At 48.2% G+C, this 21,540-nt stretch overlaps 1 protein-coding gene across 1 annotated transcript in view; it reads right to left on the bottom strand.

The window, feature by feature from the left end:
- Positions 1-20,246, bottom strand: part of LOC144179518 (uncharacterized) — a 51,943-nt gene extending 31,697 nt beyond the window's left edge. The window contains exon 1 of the mRNA XM_077707905.1: positions 19,822-20,246. Coding sequence (XP_077564031.1) covers positions 19,822-19,910 — 89 coding nt within the window. The 5' untranslated portion in view covers positions 19,911-20,246. The remainder of the gene's footprint in view (positions 1-19,821) is intronic.
- Between the last annotated feature and the right edge of the window lie 1,294 nt (positions 20,247-21,540).

The raw sequence follows: 21,540 nt of genomic DNA, 5'->3' as shown, positions 1-21,540 counted from the left end.
CGACGCACACAACACTGACGCATCTGTTCCATAGCGCAACATTGGCAATTGCGCGTTCACTACGTCTAAAGGAGGGCTTACGTGTCCTGCAATTCTACGACAATTCACTCTCATTAGAAATTCAGTTTCATCTCATTTCGTTGTTGTAAATACATAACATGCGCAAGATGTATTTCCAGAACATAAAAGCAGCTCAAAGATAAAAGCGATTCGTGCATATATGTGTAGCGTCCACCTTTATTATGGAATACCATTTTTGTGTCTGTTAAAGTATATCTGAAAAACTCTGGTTGGTCCCTCTTTCATAGGAATCGGCAAAACACGAAAGTGAAAGGGGCCTTCACAGGGGCAGTTGAATGTTAAAGGAATTTTCTTCTTGTGCGAGGAGTTCGCGAGCCTGATCCGCCAGACGAAGTGACACCGACACGCAAGAAACAAAAAACAGGGGAGGGTGCCTCAATTCACGCACGTCCCCCGTACACGAAGCCGCTGGCACCGAGGCGCCAACTGTCAGCGCTCATTAGCGGCATGATGCTTCGCCTCTTCTAGACGGCGCGCACCATCTGAATCAGTCACAAAGAAGGACATAAGGCGCATTCGTAGCATATGCTCACGTCTCGGTTCGTAGAGCAGTGGGAAGAGCGCCGCGTACCTCCCGTTGCGGCCAGAGAGTCGTGGGATCGAAACAGGGCGACGCCGCGTTAATGGCACATTTTCTGGCGACGTCACTTCCGTGGCGGATATCACGTCAGTTGTGTAGCCGGGAATAAAACACTTTCGTGTTAATATCTAGTTACGTCAGAATAACATCGATATTAGTAACTGTGTTTTCGTCAGGCTAGACATATATTGCCATATTTGTATTTCGGGGTATTTTTTGAAGTATCTCTGCCCAGGGCACTGAGACAAATTCCTCGAGACAATTATGTCTGCTTATGGGCTTTAAGGGCGAAATCCCGGAGTACAGTTGTGAAGCTTAATTCCCACATGTACACGTCACCGCAGCACACAGACTATTTCACCGCCATTAATTCACTCTAATTCATCGTAATCTTCCATTATCCCTCTTAATATATTTTATTATACTATAATCCACTTTAATCTAACATAATCTGGTTTAAGTCCTCTTAGTTCATATATTGAGCCGTAGTACATCGAAATCCATACGTTAATCCACCTAATTTATCTTGTTCTTCCGTAATTCATTCTGTTGCACCTTAGTCACTATCATCTAATTTAATCCTCCTTGATCCACCATAATAACGCCTTGCTGATCCTCACTACCAAAAAGTAATGATACAGTCGGTGATCATCAATCATTTCTTGTACACAGCTGGCACTCTCTGGTTTGCTTCTCAGATCCCTTGCGTCGAGTGGATTTCTCTACCATGCATTCTGACACCAGGATCATCAAAGTCCCCTTCTAGTGAGGCAAAAAGGCTACCGTCTTAATAGCCACGCAGCGCTCGCCATGCTCCGGCATACCCTCCTCAAGCAGGAGTTCAGACGACGCCCATCTGGCACAAAAAATCAAACTACCCTTCCATGTGCAGTCGATGTCGAGCCGGTTTTTTTTTTTAAAGACGATAGTCTTTCTTGGGCTACTTAAACCCAGAAATTTTGGTCTGGCTGTATGTCTGTCTGTCCGTCTGTCTGTCTGTGACTCGATTCAGCCACCCGGCCAAATCAAAACAATGCCTGCGCAATAGTCGAGTCAGAGCTAAAAATACCCGTCTATGTCAGGTGTAATGCTCGTACTTGTCAACATTGTTGAAGAAGAACAAGACATTACGCAAATATGAGACAACAAATCAATACAGAAGTGATATTTGCAGTGTTCCTTTATAAAAAATCAAACATGCTTGACTTTTGCGAAATTAAATACTTCATCAACTGCAGAAGAATTCACTCCGCCGTCGCCTGCTGTCGCCCGCGCCACTACAGCTTCTGGCGCCATTTTAAGAAATCAACCGGCAACCGTTACGCAAGGTTTCACTAGATAGGTTTCACGTTCTGCTTTCAACGCAGGTGGAGTAGGGAAACGCGGTTCTATAAACGTTGAAGTAGGGCGCCTCGATGAACGCTCGTCTTCACCGTACGGCAGCGTTCGCATCGAGACACCCGGTATGGAGCAGTGGAACGCGGGAAATTTAAGATGATTTAAGCAAAAATTTGGCGTATTTACCTTGGGAGGAGCACGACGCAAGAGGAACAACATGAGAGGTGAGCGGGAAAGCGAAGGGAGGCATTTACTTCGCAAAAGCCGATAAAGACTATCGTCTTTTGACGGCATTTGCAACGAAAGGAGCAGATACGCGGCCATTTTTTTTGTATTTAAAGCTAACGTCGCGGAAAGCTTGATTTGAAATCGCCACGGTGAATTTGAAGCAGCGAAGTTGCCTCCTTTCCCTTGATAAGCCTAACAACGATCGCGTCGAACTGACGTGCTTATGCCGGGCTTCCGACCAGGCTCCACTTTAACCTAATTTCGGCAATATTCGCGGGAAAATACATCGCCATTTATTCTAAGACCTTCCCCATTCTTTGTCGCGAAAGTATTTCGAGAATCACAGACATCCTTCATGGATTCAAATCCCACTTATATCGCACAACCAAGAGAGCGCCCAAGTGTTGAACAATAGGTTATATCTACGTTCATACACGCGGTGTGTGATGCACAATCATTTTTCAAGACCGTAATAGGTCAGCGCGTTGATTGCTTCACGGGAATGAAGCAAAAATTAGCAGTTAAAAAAGAATAGGAGCACCTCCACTGGTCTTTCCTGGGAGGCCATGTGAAACTGACGTTGTCACTGGTGTGTTTGTGGACGTATAGCCCTGCTCTGTATACTAATCAAAGGCTTGATTGATTTGCCTGACCGTATAATGCCATGGGCCTAACCAGTTTTACTTATGACAATAAGTTCTGACTTAGTATGCACGTCCTTTGCAATGTATGGCCCTGTAAGATGACCTTCGCGCAGGTACCAAGGGACCATTCCATTGTCATATCATCAAAGCTGGCACCCAGTAACACCGGTAAAAATTGGTTGTACGATCTGAGGTGACCCTCTGGTCAGTGGCTCAGTATTTTATTAGCAACATTAGGATGATCACACCTGAGCAACTCGATATTGGGGCATATCGCGGTATTTGGTCGCCAGGTATTTGCACCAACTACCATGTATTTGCACAAACCCCTCCAACACAACACATATTATACACCAACGCATGGAAAACGCAAGACTTTATACGTAGTTTGTATTAAGCAAGAACATCATAATGTCTTCAACGCACCGCCGTGCTCGAAGGATTTATTTCGTGTGCGGAGTCGATAGAAATCGCCAATTTATACTGGCGTGACAGTCGACATAGTTTTCAAAGAAGTCGTATCGCCGCCCTTGACGACGAGTTGCACACGGCTGTTCAGTGTCGCCCATTTTGTTTACACTAGCCATCAACACTTCTTCGGTCAGATAAACGCGTACACTCGTATATAGGGGGTCTGTTCCCTGTATACAATCAGCAACAGCCTACGCGGCGACGTCCTACTGCTTCTAAATGATGTAGACGGCGTTATTACTGTCCTACAAATCTGCAGCCAATCTTGGAAATTTTGCCGGCAGTGGGATCATACGGCATTTTTATGACGAAAAACCGGCGCTGTCCAACGCATTTATTGGCACGGTGGTCTTTTGGGGAGAATCTTGCGCATGTGGCCCTGGATTTCGCGCACTGCAGGTCACATATTTTTCAGAAGGTTTTTTTTTTCTTTCTCGCATCGCGAGTTTTTTTCTTCCTTATTGGGTTCTGCAGTAATGTTCCAGCTCGAGATTTTATAGAGTTCTCACAGAAGAGAGAACACCATAGGCACCTTCTATATAATAGCGCCACCATGTTCTAAACTTTAACTGGAACCTAGAGACAGGGCGACTTGTGCTTTCTTTCCCGTAGTCTCGGTACAGTTATACAAGCGATACTTCTCGATTTTTCTCAGGCAAGTATTACTTTCTGCGATGGCTGATATAGTACACCGAGGAAAACTGACTGACCCAGGCCTCGGTCACATCAAAGCTGCAGTTATCATTTATGTCAGAGAGAATAAATTCCGTAGGCATGTTTTTTGGCTGTTTTTGCCATGCGCCCTTAATGTTCTGGATACGGCCACAATACGTGTTATCTTTAAAAATAAAACAGCTCGAAGATAGCGATAACCTTGCCACGCCTCTTTAGCGCTGAACTGTTCGAGAGCTGGTGCTGGACTTGCAGCTATGAAAAGCCAGGCACTCGCGATGAAAGTGTCGCGCCGCGTCGCTAAGAGCGCGGTGTTTCGGCCACAGAAAACATGAGGGCGACGCAGAAGAGACAACTCCAACCGTGGTGGCCGCTGAAGCGACAGTGGACGCGGGGGCGCGTTTCGCCGCCGATGGGAAGGAGCGAGGGAGATTTCAATACAAATTCAGGGAAGCTGGCATAAACCCGCAAAACTTGAATGGCGAAGCTGTTGTAGGTGACCATTGACGGACACAAAGTTGAGTTTTAGTATCGTTGTGGTGTCGTGGTTGACGTCTGCGGCATGACATTTCAGTGACATTATGTTGAGCCAGGGCAGAGTGAGCTCGCCGTTTCGGTCGACGTTTTCGTACGCCACTCTACAAGGGCCACTTATCGTGTACAGCGGATGCTTTGCACGCCGAGCCCGCAGCCGGGCCATGTGGATGCAATGATCAGCTACCGCAATTTCGACACTCAAGTCGCGGCTCTTCTACGGTACAGAGCGCATGCGCACGACGAAACGAGGACGAACGAACGAGGGTCGTACGTTATGGCGTGTTTTTCTCGTTCCGAGTAATTTTTGCCACGATACGGCGAACGCTGGAGTTATTTTGCGACCAATGTTGGCCAATCTCCCTAAGTGGGTACGCTCAGCTTGACGAACGTGCACTCGGGGCACGCGTGCACGAGCGCTCGGCATTTTCTTGGTATTTTTAACTGCGGACACCGTTACAGCTTGGCTGTTAAAAATTGCCGACTCGGCTTCCGCCACTGCGAATGAGTCGGTTGCCAAAGAGCTCCGGAGGCTCGCCGTCGTGGTTGTCGAGTCTAAGGATGAACAACGCGCGACACCGGAGGCCCGACAAGGCGAACCGAGTTGACAGACACCTTGTCAGCGGAGAACGCTGATGTCCGCCCGTTCGGACACCAAACGAGCTGCGAAAACGAGCCTCACGAGAAGGCAAGGTGCACTGGGGCGCGCAAGATAAAAATAGGGCAGCGGCCTAGAAACGTCTCTAACGAGTCAGCGGGGTGTGGTAGTAGAAGGAGGAGGGAAACGGTGTGGGGTAAAAAAACGGCTGTTTCAAGAATCGCCGGTTCGAGTTGTGGGCTATGCAACAGCGAGTCCTGGAGCCGAAAATCGGCATTACAACAGCATTTGAATACCGCGAAAGGATTTAAGGTGGTAGCCTTGTGTTTGTCATAGCTAAGCCGACCTTCGACGTTCTTGAACAAACCATTGTATAAAAGATTGCCCGCGTATCTGCTCACTTCGGTGCAAACAGTCTTCTTATGCCCCAGCCACGTAAATGCATTTCTTCTTTTAACCACCCACTTTTCACGCTCTTTCCCTGCCCGTTTACTCCTCCAAGAATAAACCCAGAGGAGGTTTTTCGAGCGTTTCACTGCTCGAGTGCCATCTAATAGAACCTTGCATTACTGTAGAACTTGCAACGCCGTCACCGGGTCCGAACCTGTCGCGAGCTCTATTTGTATTTCTTGCGCAATATATTAATATGTACCCGTATTTTTTATTTCACATCGCAATATCACGCGCACATTTATTTTCAATTAAACGAAGACACTGTGAATACCAATTACGCACTCATGAATTGCCTGAAATATGTCTAATGTTTTTCGTTTTGTTAAAAAATGTTGACAAGTATAAAGTTTGGATTCAGATTTAGTGGTTTAGGAACGTTTTTGGCTATATAAACTTCCCGAACAAGAATTCTTTATGCGTTTTGGCTGGATGCCTGAATCGAGAGATAGAAATACCGACAGACAGACAGACCAAAATTTCGAGGTTTTAGTATTTGGTCCATGAAGACAAAATACAAGCTTGGCTCTTTCTGCAGATTCACTCGTTAGAATAACACTGACACCACTTTTACGCGAACTTCACTCACATAAGCTGTAAAATAAGGAATAAAGAAAATCGCCGTGCGACTCCCCAGAGAATTTTCCGCGCTGACCTGGTGGCGTATTGTGGGTAGTTTTTGCGGTTGGCTGATGCCGACGGTATCCAACGCCAATTGAACATGGATTATAAATTTGCAGATGAAGCTATTCGCGCTTACATTTAGTGTCATTATTTATGCAGCAGTAAGAATGGTGGGGCGAACAAAGGAATTTACGAACAAGTTAACATTGAAGCACTGGTACGTACGGCGCGCACATGCCGGCCGACGCTACGCGCCTGTCGGGCGGGTAGGGCTTCTCTGTCACGACACTGGCCAACTGGCATACGCGCAACGGTAACTTACCTGACCTTTCCTGTCGTTTTATCATCATCATCAGCCTATCTACGCCCACTGCAGGGCAAAGGCCTCTCCCATAGATCTGCAATTATCCCGGTCCTGTACTAGCTGCTACCAATTTATCCCCGCAAACTTCTTGATCTCATCTGCCCATTTAACTTTCTGCCGCCCCCTGCAACGCTTGCCTTCTCTAGGGATCCACTATGTTACCCTTAATGACCAGCGGTTATCTTGCATTCGCATTACATGCACTGCCCACGTCCATTTCTTCTTCTTAATTTCTGCTAATATGTCCTAACACGCGTTTGTTCCCTGACCCACTCCGCTCTCTTCTTGTCCCTTAACGTTACACCTATCATCTTCGCTTCCCTTGCTCGCTGAGTCGACCTCAATTTAAGTTGAACCCTTTTAGTGAGCCTCCAAGTTTCTGCCCCGTAGGTGAGTACCGGTACGATGCAGTCATGAATACGCCAATTAACCCTGCCGAGTAATACCCTGCATTTCCTGACACGATTACGGTGAACCGTAACAATAAGCGAGGTAAACTTCCGGTCAGAAACGAAACCCGAGTGCGGATTGTGGTTCTTGAGTGTTATGGTACCGTCATCTAGGAAGAAAGACGGTAACCGGGCGAACAAAAATTGTTTTGCTGTAGGCAGCAGCGCTGGTCACCATACTCACTTTAGTTTGCAGTACCTAGCCTGGAAACGCCATTGTCGACTTCAAGAAACCCACGATGCAGCGGGCGAATTAAAATTTTCGCTTGAATTGTTTGATTTCTTAGTGAATAAAGCGTCGTTTGCTGCCGGTCAAGCACTTAGGGCACTATAAAACATAGAATCGTTCGATTAAAACAAACTTGTATTTTGCTTTAAACGAATTCACCTTCGGAAGAAGAAGCGCGCGGTGCGTTCCATAGCCCTACTTAAACCTGGTAGTATAAAAAGGTGGTCATCAAAGCCAGTGCGTATACCACAGATGAAGTAAGCTGAAGAACGTAGCCGGCAAGCTATCGTACAAACAGCGACCCTGAGCTGGTAGATTCAAGTTGGAAAACGTGGGTGGTGAAACGAATCTCTGTATAGCACAATAGAAGGGTTGCCGGTGAAACAGTCACTGCGGCCGACGAGGAGAGACAGAGAGAGACAAAACTTTTAATGCCGCAAGGGCTAATTCTGGGGATGCGTGGTGACCGAGGGAGGAAGGTCCCCGGTGACTTTGGCAGCCCGGGCGACGATGGCATCTTGCACCGCCGAATCCGAGCTGCCCAACGCCCTCGCCCAGTGCTCACCGTCTCGATATGGGGGGAATGGGTTGTGGGGGCATTGCCAAAGGAGGTGATCCATGGTTTGGACCACCCCAAGTGTATATGCCGATGGTCGATGTAAATGTGGGAAAGACAACGTCAAAGTAAACCATGCCTCTGCCGTCAATGCATCGCCACTCAGGCTTCCGCCTCCAAGTCGCCTTAGAGATAGCATAAGAGGCCATGTGATTTTTGGAGATGCTACCTGGTACGGACTATTGGCTGTCACGCCAACCAAATCGATGATGATGATGATGAAAAGCACCCTAAGAATGTACCATCAACTAGAAAAGTTTACCGTTAGAAGATGTGGCTGTTGCGTCAAATACAATTCTCCTTACAACCAAAGGAGGTGCTAAATACTGTCACGGGAAGACAAAGAGGTGAGCAGTGCAACCCAGCTTACAGTGAAGACGTTGCAGGTAGACGTAGCATGCAGGGCCCCACCGCTACCACCAAGGGCTCCCGCGTGGTCATTATTTCTCGGTAATGAACAATAACAGCAGCGCACTGCGATTGGGAAGCGTTACGTCATGTCAACAAATTTATGCCTGAAAAATCCCGTGACCGCGGCCGACCTTTTGTACCTAAAGGCGAGAGTCAGCACTTTTTGCTCTAACAAACGAGGGTAGAAAACTGAAGTAAAGACAGGCAGCACCTCACACATTCATCCTATAAAAATTTTTTTGGTCACCTAGGCACTGCTTTGGTTAGGCCTCCGCACCTTCGGAGTTAATGTTTTCTGAATTTAGGGGGGTGTTTTTCGGAGCAAACATTTGGTGCTTATCGGAGTTTATTTCCCATAGAACACAAGTGTGAAATTCAGATTTTAGTTTTGCTGAATTCTGATCACTTTAAAATGTTGAAAGAATTTTTCTTCTTTCGATTACCAGGAATGAGCACACCCACATTCGCATCGCCGCACAAAAATGACATTGTACGCACACATTTTTTTCTACACAACAAATGCTAATTGTGTAAATAGCCCGCCCGCGTAATGTACAGCCATGTTGCGGGCAGTACTTCTGCGTTTCGTCCAGCAGCCGTGCACAAGCATTTGAACGTCGTTGAGCGCGGGAAGCTGCTCGCGAGGGCATGCCCCGATGTTCCCCCTCCCGTACACTCATGAAATGGAGACCAAATGTGATTTGCGTGTCCCTGAACACGAAAAACACCGGCCAAACCATTGCCCCAGGAACTGCTCAAAGGGTCTGCAACACTGAGCCTTTGCCCACGTTTTGTGCGCCATGAACGCCGGATTTTCTGCTTTCGGGTTGACATTATCTTTTCATGTCGAAAGGAAACGCCTGGATTTAACGCGAGCAGTGTCTCCTCTGCACAGCAGCGCCACCACGCAAAGGCGCACCTGCTGTGAAAGCGCTGTCTGTGCGGCCTATTTTCACCGCGCACATGTTCGTCTGCCCGCACAATCCAATAAGCTCTGGATGGTATACGAAAGAGTGAGCAGCTGCATCTGTGTGGGGCCTGTTCAGAAAGTTCTGGGTGAGCGGCATAATTAGCGGTCAGGGATGCGTCGACCGAATTCTTTGTATTTTGGTTACTCCGTATCGCAAAGTTAAGCACGTGACAGGCTTCATTCAAGCTCGGACCGAGCCTGTAGTGGCCTACGCTGGAGTCACGTACACATTACGACTATTGGTCAAGGACAGCGTTCGCAAAAAAAGAGTAGCAGAAAAGAACAGACATAGGCGAGTGCTATAACATCGCACCTATAGACACTCGTGCTCCAGTGACCGATATAACAAGGCGTACAAGTCCAACATGCGCAGTATAGACGGAACCAGTCGGTGTTTCCGTCTACAAAGTTAGCAAGGATGATGTTTGTTAGTTTTATTAGCGCAAGGCGAGCTGAGGGCCGGAAGGGCCGAAAGAGAATTTATGAGTTAGCAAAGGTGTAAAGAAACATACAAAAATTTCTCAGTAAGAAAAAGATTACACGAATTAAAAGACAGAGAATGTGGCTGGTGTACAGAGCCATATTTTCATTATGCGTGGTATGAAACGAGCACCGACAATTCCTGGTAGGTGCTTACAAACAGGTGAAAATAAAAAAGTGTGACTGTCACGTAAATGTTATGATAAAGGCATAAAAAAGCTGGAATATGTTACCTGTATTTAGTTCCGGGAAGTGTTTATGTCGTGTTGCGTCGAATGCCTTAAATTTAATTAGGACGACTGTTGCGGATAGGCGTTATCCGCATCTGCTACACAGGGGGTCTAGAAGTTCTGGTCAGTAGGCACAAGTGCGTCCCATATGTGTGGCCTATTCGTAACCGACCCCAGCAACCTCGAGAAATCTTTTGCGTATGTCAGTTTTGTATCGTCCCAAGTGTGATTGTATTACTTTAATTTGTTGTCTATGTTTTCGCTCGATTGTGTTTGCCATGTTTTGCGAAGGTGTTCTCTGATAGGTGGCTTGAGGTCAGTGGGGGTGGCTGTTGTTATTTCAACCGTAAGTGCAGCCGGAGCGGCCATTTTATCCGCAACCTCCTTCCCAGAAATCCGAGAGGGGCCTGGAAGCCAGCACGCAGTCGGTTTGGGTATATGCAGCCATGATTCTGTTAAAAACTAAACTGACTATGTTCTTTTTGCAGAGCTTCTCAAATGCCAGTGCCGCTACACGCTCAAAGAAAAGACTTAAGAATCTGAATTTGAAGAATATGATCTGCAATGAGCAGGACGCCTATGCCTCACATCTAAAATACTGGTCTCTATGCTTACGGTTCGGTATGCCTTAAAGTTTGGTTCGGGAGAAGCACAGGACATCATTGTGGCACTTTTGAGGCGTCAGTGTGGATTGCTGCACAGCGGTATTGAGCATGCGGCGGCAAAAAAATGCTGCATAATCGTAGTTATTGGTAGCATCCTTTACCAAATTTTTATAAAAGATAAATGACAAGATACAGGACGAAGCTGCCATCGGGGTAAAAGATCGGTAAACATAATTTGTCCAAAACTAAAAACGAAATGGCGAGCTCAGGGGTTTCCACTCTCCCCATGAGTGAGAGCAGCAGAGAAATTAATTGACGGGATGAAAAGTGCTGCGCCGCGGATGCATCGTTGTGGACAGGTGAGGCTTTTGCAGAAGAATGGTTAGTTTTTGATGAAATCTTAGGTACATGTAACAAGTCTTCTATGTACATTTTCTGACACTTTAGGTACAATTTATCATTATCGAGGTAAACGCTTTGGACCGGGCTAGTGCGGAAACCACCTGTCCCGAGGCGAAGCCCAATCTGCAGCGCGGTCGTGCATTTAGAAAGGTATTCTTGTTGCTGACCCACAAAGGACACTGCCGTAGTGCAGCCATCATCCTACCAAGCCGGTATAAAGACGCACCTGGAGTTCTTTGTCTTAACCATAGGTTTGGTGCGGGAGCACCTTCAGGACGTTCATTACTTTTAAGCATTTATATTTAAGTTGTTTGATGTAAGGATCGGAGGTGGCTTTTTCGGTCAACACTACACCTGAAAGCCTGTTTTCTTTTCTCACAGGACTCCGGTCACCGTTCCGTCTGACGCCCGGATCCACTAGCGGATCCAAGGGGCGAGACGCATGGGCGATCGCCGCCGGCCCCTTCCCCCCTCTTCAAAGCTACTAACTAATCGACCCCCCCTTCCACACCCCTCGACATTGATTTGTAGGCACGTGTAATGCTTTAGACCCGGCGGAGACCATCGCTGTCCGCGGTGAATAAAGCAGCCCTCACTTCTAACTGTTTGTAAGGCGTGGTATTGGATAACGCAGCAGCCACCTAAGTTGGAGCTTGATAATCGCTTTCTCCCCACAGCCAATTTTTCGCCTTCAAAGAGTATCAGCGTACCAGCGAGGAGGGAGCCCTTTCACAACTGGTCACACGGTTGTCTGCAGTATATGTTGAAGAAAAGAGCACTTGGTGTGCCACTGAGAACTAATCATTACATTTTGGTTGGTTCCGCCCTCCAGACCCCCCCCCCCCCCCTCCCTCCGCTCCCACCAGCATTACATGACCGCCCCTTCCCCTCAAAGAAAGCACCCGTATCCGCACCTGAACGGATCCTCTGCTGCCTTGAAAATACAAGCAAGCAAAGCCGACTCCTGTGAATGCGAAGCCCAAGGGTACCGCAAAATACTGCGATTTAACCGAACTTCCAATTAAACAAAAAGCACAGGAGCAGCATTATAATTATTTTGCGATACATCTCCCTTGTTGATTTCGTTCAGAATCTCGCCCCCAGTCGGGGGCACGACACAAGTTGTCGTGATGGTTGTTCCTTATCGCTAAAATCGAAGCCTGAACTGGTCAACACACAAACTTCCCACATGGCGCTGCCCGCAGCAAATGAGGTTGAGAACCTCAATAGAGAGAAATGCTTAAAGTGGCGCGAGTTTCAAGTTGCCTGCCACTTCATCAACTGTTTACTGTCGCAGTTGCGATTCCGCAGACATCAGTACAGGACACAGCGCTGTGTTGTGCTTGCACATGTTGAATTTTATCGATCAACTATGGTCCCTTCGATGACTTTTACAATTACATGATGTGACGAGTTTAGTTTCGCATTATCGAGCCATTTCTTCCGTTGGATTGCATGTAAAATGGCCTGGACCAGCACATCGCTCCTCATTAAGCAAAAATTCCAATTTAGCGACTTCGAATTATCGAGACTCGACTGTACTTCGACAGATTAAGATTAAAACGGTTTTATCTCCAACCGAGCAAGTCTTTTTTACGTCAAACTGGACGTGGCGGTTACAAATAGACAAATTACGAGATTTAGCATGCCCTTCTACATCGTGCAAGTATATTAAAGAGAAATTAAACAAGCACGTGTCAATGCCTTTGGAAGTAATTTATTCTTAACGATAAACAGCGTACAACCTAAAACTACTCCTTAAGGTACGCCATTTTTCTGCACGTGAACGCTACAGACTTCTGTACCATCTCGCGCGGAAGGTTTCTGTTACATATAACTCCTCGGCGTGCATAGCGTGTTGCCTGACAAATAAAAAAGAGACTCTACATCGCTGAGGATGACGTAACGCCAATAGGTGTGGTACGCCTTTTCAACTTCACCAAATACTGTTATGCAATGATGTTTGTGAATAAAGGCAACGTTAATGTATGACTATAGAGCCCCACGTTGATGGATCTTCGATTGTCTCTCCGTGAAGCATGCGAGGTAGCTCTTGAGAAGATTGTTGTATTCTACGAAATCTGACTCTTAATAATCAGCTTCTCAAGAAGCTTGCACAGACAGTTTGTCAGTACCATGGGGCGATAGCTCGCGGGCGAGGATGCGTGCATCCCCTCGTTCAGGAAAGCCATTACTACAGCCTCCCTCCATCATCTGAAAAGCATATCCCGAAAGCCATATTTTACTGCATAAATGGGGGAGTATTTTCCGAGTATCTGCGTGTGAGTCGTACCTGCGTGTAAGTAGCCGTATGACAAGACCAAGTAGCGTTAAAGTTGGAGAACAGGCTAGGTAAGTATCAATTGGGAACCAAATGCAAGAAACATTGATAAGGTTTGACTTTCTAAATCAATGTCAAAGGCACCAACCACGATGCATGGTGCTTTTGACATCGAGCTGCCTTTCGAGAACATCAAGAGGGAATACTACCGGACTCTCTCGTACAAACAACATTGGTTCTACACATGCACGCAGCCCACACTACAGGTACACACTCGCATGCGCACACAAGCATGCCCTTGCACACACACGCGCACACACCTGATCATACGCAGGGCATTCACTACGCTAGCGAAGATCGGCTTTCCGGTGAGCCCATAATCAGGTTGCAGCGATCCAGGAACGACTCACATTGAACCGCAGTGTGGCCTCGGGAACCATAAGCACGTTCCCACGACATGTGGCCGCGGAGCAACACATGAAAACACCACGAGAACGCAGACAACACAAGAGCCACGGGAAATATTATTTTATTTATTCAAATATTATTTTTATTATTATTATTGAAATAATAATAAAAAGTGCTTGCCTACTTGAAAAAGCCGGGTACACAACATGCAATGCATGAACATGAGCTGTCGTTCGGCGCCCTCACTTTCACTAGTGAGGCCTGGCAAGGGACAAAAGGGGATATCATTGTTCAGTGTATTCTGACCTCGAGAGCAGCGTTCAAATACATAATGGTGCAACGTCGCGCACCGACGGGAGCAGGAGTATACTCCTGCTCCCGTCGGTGCGCGACGTTGCACCATTATGTATTTGAACGCTGCTCTCGAGGTCAGAATACACTGAACAAGCAGCTTTCGCGCGTTTCATTCTTAACGCTGAGGCGGCTGTGGAAGCACTCGTCCAGAAGAATTCCCCTGATGCTCCTCTGCCCCAGCGGAGAAGTCACGCCCCTAAACCCGCTAGTAGCAGCTCGCTCTCTGCAGGGACGATACACGATGGTAAACCATCGTATTCTTTTCCACGCCTTCGCGACCAACGACCACACGCCGACGTTCTCGTACACTCATCGAAAAGAAGAGTTCAAGAGCATCGTAGAATTCGTCATCGTGAAACGCTTCCTCTTTGCGCCGTTCAATGTTATGTGCGGTCTTCCTACTCAACCGCGGCAGCGGGCTTCTCCAGGACGACAGACGGAAATCGACCGGCGCCCACTCAAGCGGCGTACTCGCGTGCTTTTGCTAGTGGCTCGTATGTCTTGTGGAGAGGGGTGTACCAAAGTAGTTGAGCACACAAAAAAGGATCAACTTTAAGAGCCCCCTAGCGCATAAACAGGCGGCGGGCAATGCTAATGCCGAATGTGCCGGCGGTGACGAAGGATGCCTACGGTGAACGAGCAGACGGCGCACAGAAAGCGCTTCCCTTCATCCGGAAGTGAACGAAAAAAAATTATTCAATGGCAAAGACGTCTGCTCCATGACGCGTAACGGCGGCAATAACGCGCAAAAGAAGCAACGTTATCCCGGTGACTCAAAAAAAAAAAAAAATTCCTAGAGCCTCACATGTTATCCCTGAGACGACTTGAAAGCAAAAGTCGTGATAATTAAGCACAGGCACCTGTGATGACAGCCCGGGAGAAGCGAACCTTGAAACACAGCCCCATTTGTGCCCCACTACACTGTCTAACGGCTCCATTTTTGCGTGCACCGTCGAAATACCTTTGTTCTGGTTCCGCCACGACTATTTTGCTGGGAGCCGTTGCATTGACACCCACGCAAAAACATTGGCGTCCACACAAGTTGGCCTTGTCATTACCATTTTCCACTTTGACTGCTGAGACAAAATATCTACGCGGTTAGCTATTTTTAATTAGCAAAGTCATTTCCCATTTTTCGCTCAATCATCCTCTTTAAGTTACCGAGTCATTGGTACATTTCATTCGCTTAGCATCGATCCTACTTCGCTAAGCCATCCACCAAATTCGATTAGTCATTGATTTAAAGTCACTTTAATGCACTTTGTTTTACTTCCGTTCACCGTAATTCACCTATTCATGTACTTTATTCACTTTAAGTCTCTATAATTTCTCTTAATTCTAGTTTGAATTCCCCTTAATTTGTCTGAATTCACTTTCTTATAGACTAATTCACTCCGGCATCCGTTTAGACATGTACATGGGGTGGAAACATGAGTCGCTCCATTTCTTGCGCCCAATGCGACTATGACGTCGCATGTCAGGGTCCTTTCACCTCAGAAATATGAAGGAGCCGTCACGACCGCTATCACCTGGTCCCGGTGGTACTCGGGGCCCGCATCCTCAGTCTCGGTCTTCACAACACCGCCGAAAAAGTTATTCACGCCCACCTCTAGGAACATAAGCTCCGATTACGCTTGTCCGATTACGCAACATACATATGGTAGGCTCTGGGGCGACAGCAACGACAGACGCTTGCACCACAAATAAGCAAGAACGTCTACGTCCCAAACCTCCAGAAAAATATGCACCCATTCGACAAACGCTATTCCAAAACCTACAGATTAACGTCCGCTGATGCCGCCCCATACCAGTGATACCGAGGAGCAGCGGTTGCAGTGGTCACCCCAAGAGATCATCCATTCACCAGCCCCGCAGTCAATACCGACTCCATCCAGAAAGCGGAAGAAGCAGCCAGCGCGTTGGCCATAACCCAAACCACCGCAATTACGGTAATCACCGATTGTCAGGCGGCATGCAGAAGCTACGCGGCGGGTGCAGTTTCTGTAACAGCGCTGCGCCTCCTGAGCGAAACCCCTCCCTCTCGTGGATCAAAAAAGTGTGGGCCTATATGCCCTCTCCGCTCTCCCGGGCTCACCGCGAGTTCACCAACCGGGCCCCGGGGTTAGCAGAGCCTAACGCCGATTGAGACCTACCATGGGATAACTCAATATTATAGACCAGGTAAAAAAACATTGTCCCCCGCCCAACCCAGTTTGACTACAAAAAGCAAGAAAACACATTACGACGACGTTCAGAAACCCCGTACCACTAAATCATCTTTTTCCTACACAGTAGTCCCCAAAGTGTATGTTGTGTGGCAATTAGGGCACACTATCATATCGTCTGTATAGTGCGACCGAAACCCCGACCTTGTCTTTATTTTTAATGTCTTTATTTTTCTTGATCCTGAAGGTTTCTGCTGCAAGCGTATGAACAGCAAATTCGTTTTTAAAACTTCATCCACTACGAAAACTTCATCCTAGAACACGAACTACAACGCTGTTCAATTGGAAAGAACTAACCTTGGTAACTCACTTAGCTCCGCCCTAGCCGCAAAAGACGTTTTCAAACGAAAAAGATAAGCAATATTACAAAACTTTCAAATTTCGAGCTTCAGGGATGTGATACGGGCAGAGGTGACGTAACATTGCCCAGCACTAAAAACGTAGTCTTCAGTGAGGCATTCAAGTGATACGATAAAATGGAACTATAAAGACGGACTGTCAAGCCGTTTGTCGTACTATTTAGCAGTCAACGCGGCCTCTACAATGTGGAAGCTCGTCACTCTACTCGTCCCCAACCGAAAGATCGACATAGTGTGGACCACGGGAGCAGGGCCCGAAGTTTCTGGCGAATTCCATTGGGCGAACAGGAGCAAGTGGAGCGAGCAGCCAGAGCAGCACACGGGAGTAACGGGGACGTGTGCTTTCGTTCCGCGAATGAAACATTCGCGCTGTTCCAGGAGCAGTGAAAAGAGGGGGAGGGTGAGATGTCAAGAGTCATGTGACCAAACGTTTCCCGCGCTCGCTTCCCGGAGCATTTCGCGCGTTCGTGATGTCCGCACGCAGTTATTCCTCGCCACTTTTGCCAGATACGTGCCGGTGGTTTTGTGTCTGCCTTCCGCATGGCGACGGATGAAGAAGCCGAGCGGATGTTCATGTTCATGATAAAGGGGTCACCATCGTGTCTCCCAAAAATTCGCTGCGAACGATAACAGCGTCCACCGTCTTTTCCAGATACGACTCTACCTTCGGTCGCTGCTCCGGCGGGGTGAACAGGTGCTCGAACATAAACTCATGCAATGTCAAATCGTCGTCGTCGTCGCTGCTGCTGCTGTCCGATGATGAGCTTGCGCTTGAACCTGTGGTGCTTTCATCATCTAAAAGTAGCAGCAATTCCTTGTCCAGACGGCCGCGCTTAGCTGCTGCCGTACGCACTGAGCGACTACCGCGGCTGCTGGATTCCGCCAGTTTTCCTCCGCAACCCGGGGTACAGTGGCTAGAATACCCGGGGATAAAACCAGAAGTGACGAAAAAGAAGTCATGTGACTTCATCGGCGTTCCCTGCTACTCCGCCGCTGGCGACGGAGCACCGAGACCTGGTCTCGGCTGCTCTCGGCGCCAAAAAAGGGCTCCTCATCGACCAATGAAACACAACGCCCCTGGTCCTGCCCGACCACTGGAAGACGCCAGAACTCGCGAGAGCACTTTGGGTGCAGTTAGAAGTGCTCCTGTTCGCCCAATGGAAAGCGCTATAAGTCTAAGCTGCAGTATTTTCCTCACCAGCGCGACATCGCTCTCACCCAGGCCATAAATAACGCTGCGACACGCGCCTAAGCGCACGTGGATGTATGTTGACGCGCCACAACCTAAAGTCCGACGCGCGGCTGCACTATTTTCGCCAGATCTGGAGTGCAGTAAAAGTGCTTGACACAAAGGCGAAGAAGAAAAGAAACGCCGCACAACGCACTGAAACCTTTGCACTTTCGCGGAAGCCTGGAAAACTCCGATCAGGGCGTCGCTTTCTAATTAGCGATACAGTCCTGTTTGCGGGGTCATAAAACGCCGCGGGGAGTCTCGGCGGCCTCGCACTCGTCCAGCCATGTGCGCACTGTAGAGTGTTCGATTCACAAGCCGCAGTTGCTTGCGACCATTGTTCGCTTTAGAGACCCCTGACCGTATTTTGGACCACGCGTTTGGGACCCCTGGTCTAGAGGCTTCATCGAGCTGTACCAAGTGCTCGAACAAGGTCGAGGAAGTTATAAATTTCATGCCGCTTTACACATACAACGACCCCAACGATGGTGGCCCCCGAGTGCCCTCACACCAGCCAGCATCTTGGCCGGCAGACGTCTGACCACACTTCCACTGCACGAAGAAATGTTCTTGGAAAGCCTCGCTACTTCATTTCTAGGGCTGTAGCCGAAACTAAAACAGTAGCTACATCTGCTTTTGAATGTTGGGTGCAAGGAATACTTGGGCGAGCTTCGTTCGGCCTACGCCTCAAAGCGAACGAACGGAGACGGCAACATCCTCCGTTGTGAGGACGGGGGGGGGGGGGGGGGGGGGGGAACAAGCGTTCTTTTCAGTTTCTATTCCCTTTGAAAACATCTTGTCTCATTCCGGGGATGGTGGTGGCTGGGGGTTGGGGCGGGAGAACGACTCCGAGGGCCCACGGACAAACGTCGCTTCGGCAATGGCTGAAATTGGTCTCCGTCTCCGACCACAAGTACGAAATAAAGAGTTAACGAAGCGCTTTTTTTAGTATCTTTCAAAAACACCTCGACAACCGATGTACTCCCACGTCCGTCTCCCCATTCGTCCAAGGGCCTTCCGTCGATCTGCCAAATCCGCCCCCTTTTTCCCATTCTCTCTCACTACGCGGGGCAGTCAAGCGACGGCACTGTAGGCGAAAATAAATTAAGTTGACATTGAAAGATTGTTTCGGCTGTGTTGTCCTCCAGCTCGGTATACTATGAGTTCGGCCTCTCTGATTTCAACTTTGAAAAACAACTAGTTCTATGCTACAATGATGTTTGCAAATAAATTTCTTTCAGCGAGAGTGCAGAAACAAAAGAATAAGGTTCCTTATGATGGATAGCAAAACTTCTGTAATAAAAAAAATGAGGCGTACCCAACGATTGTTGGTTTGTGCATGAGAGTGCATCATTTTAGGTTCCCCTCGTGTAGGCTTTACTAGGTGTAATTTTTACTACCTGCATGCCTTCGTACGTTTCTATTAAATAAGCCAAATATTTGAGCTAATAATTTAATAGAGTAACGGAAAAGTAGGGACGTTACTTTTTGCAGTAACTGTAACTAGTTACTTTTGGAAAATTCGTAACTGTAACTGTAACAGAGTTACTTTTTTGGTTTAGGTAACTGTAACTGTAACACTGTTACTTTTTTTCGGTAACGTGCCCATGACTGATAATAACCCATGTACCCTCAGTTATATGATGTTGTGGTGCGCAGATAACACCGCCCTCCAACATTTACCCCAATCCGTCCCCTCCCTGAGCTGCGGGAGAACCTGTTTACGATACACGTTATATAGGCACTCATTCATAAGTTCTTTTTATTATTCGCACTCTAATAGTTGGTATAACACGAACTCAACAGAGTAAAAACTATATGGTTACGTTGCGTAAGGACCCTGCAACTTATTCCGACGCCCAAAACGCGTGCCCGGCATCAGAGGCACCATGCCGCGCCAACGCTGTACTCGCACAGTCAAATGAACAAGACCAAGCAAATGTCTCTACAAACGTTACCTCCGTTCCAAATAAGCGAGCTTACTTACATGACAGCCAGGAAGGGCAGAGGAGGCTTCTCGCGACGCGTGCGCCGTGTCGAAAAGGTGCGGCCCGTCACTCGATCAGCTTGGAGCATCGCAGCGCAGTGCACGCCGGAGACAGTGCGACGCAGGGCAGCGTTTCTGGCAGGTGGCGAGTATCGCTCGGTATTCCGAAGGGGCTTGCACGCGCGCGTGAAGTGGCCGCTTTTTAATACGTCACCTTGAATCCCCGAGGGAAAAAGCGTCGCTGTCTTGGCTCGACAGTTAGGAATGTGGTTGTCGCGGTCAGGGTCGGTTAGTGGAGCGGTTAACTGATCCGCGCGTGTATATCGTCGCTCGCACTTGAGTTAGTCGCAGCGCGCGTGGTGCACCTCGCGACCGCACTCGCCGAAGAGCGTCTGTGCTCCGGCGGACACATTCCGGCGCCGGTTTTATAAGAAGGGGCGGCGGCGGCAGCAGCGGCGGCGCTGGCGAACGCGGCAGTACTCGGATGCCGGGGAGCGCGCGCGACTTGGGTCCGGGACAACGCCCACCGGTCGGGAACCGCGACGCGCTGTTCCGTGCCGGCCGGCAACGGAGGAGGAAGGAATGCGGAGCAGATCGGAGAGTGATGAGCCGGCGTGTTGTTGTATACCGCGCGAAACCGTTGCTTCATCTTTGGCGGCCGAAGCGGCTGAGTTCTCTTTTTGCAGTGGAGAACGCGGGAGACGTTAACTCGACCGCTGGCGGCACGCCATCCACCCGCATTTCCTTTTTAACTCTTCCTGTGCACAAAAATGCAAAACACGATATTGACCCGGGAGTAGCCATACCGGGCGGGACGTGCTAAACACAACCCACACGCTTCTATCATCCGTTTCGTCGCCTACTGATGTCCCCGGCACGCGATATTCCATTCTGACATAGATGGAGCCAGGTACTTTCGGTGTCGTGCAGAACGTTAGCTAAGCGTGTGATATGCCGCGCCCCACCTCTAAACCGACCTAAAAGGCACCAAACCACCCTTGTTTACGCAAAGAGTGCGTAGAAATGTTACAAGAGAGATTAGAAGAACTTGTTGTTGGGCGAGTTCGTGCATCTTGGTGAATAAACACGGGCTTTGCGCGAAAAAGACACCACACACAGGACGGACGGGACGATAGTTTGCGCAGTTGAGAGTTTGCGCTCGTCCCGTCCGTCCTGTGTGTGCTGTCTTTTTCGCGCAAAGCCCGTGTTTATTACAAGAGGGAATTTTGCGGTAAAAAAAAAATCACGGGTCTTCCAAGAATTTCTACACTGCTGCGGCTCAAACACAGGCCGCTCGTTAAGAATCTCGTGATTCTACCCTTGGCTACTGAGACCGGTCAGCAGTTGCCGCACAATAATAGAAGGAGCGTTCGAATTGAACCAGTAGGTGGCACTGGTTGCGTTCAAGGAGTGTAGTGCTTGTACCCACAGGAGAACGGAGTCTCCGCCCAGACAGCACGATGTCCTAATCGGTACTTCTAACCCCTGTTATCCTGCTTAATCCGACTTCATTTCTCCCCACCGGTACCCTTCCGATTTTTCTTATGTCATCTCTTCATCGTGTTCTTATCCCGCCACACGCATGAACGCGCTTTAATTGGTGTTTTGGTGTTCATTATTAAATCTATCCCCTATTACGACTATCGATTACGACGGCGACCATCGAAATTTCGTACATTTCCGGATGAAATAGAAAAAATAAAAATAAATACAGAAGTG

Source organism: Haemaphysalis longicornis, unplaced genomic scaffold (genome assembly GCF_048455015.1).
Source record: "Haemaphysalis longicornis isolate Haplotype H1 unplaced genomic scaffold, Haemaphysalis longicornis Haplotype H1 scaffold_4, whole genome shotgun sequence".
NCBI lineage: Eukaryota > Metazoa > Arthropoda > Arachnida > Ixodida > Ixodidae > Haemaphysalis > Haemaphysalis longicornis.
Note: the sequence above shows the minus strand (reverse complement) of the source record. Positions and strands in the feature narration are given on the sequence as shown.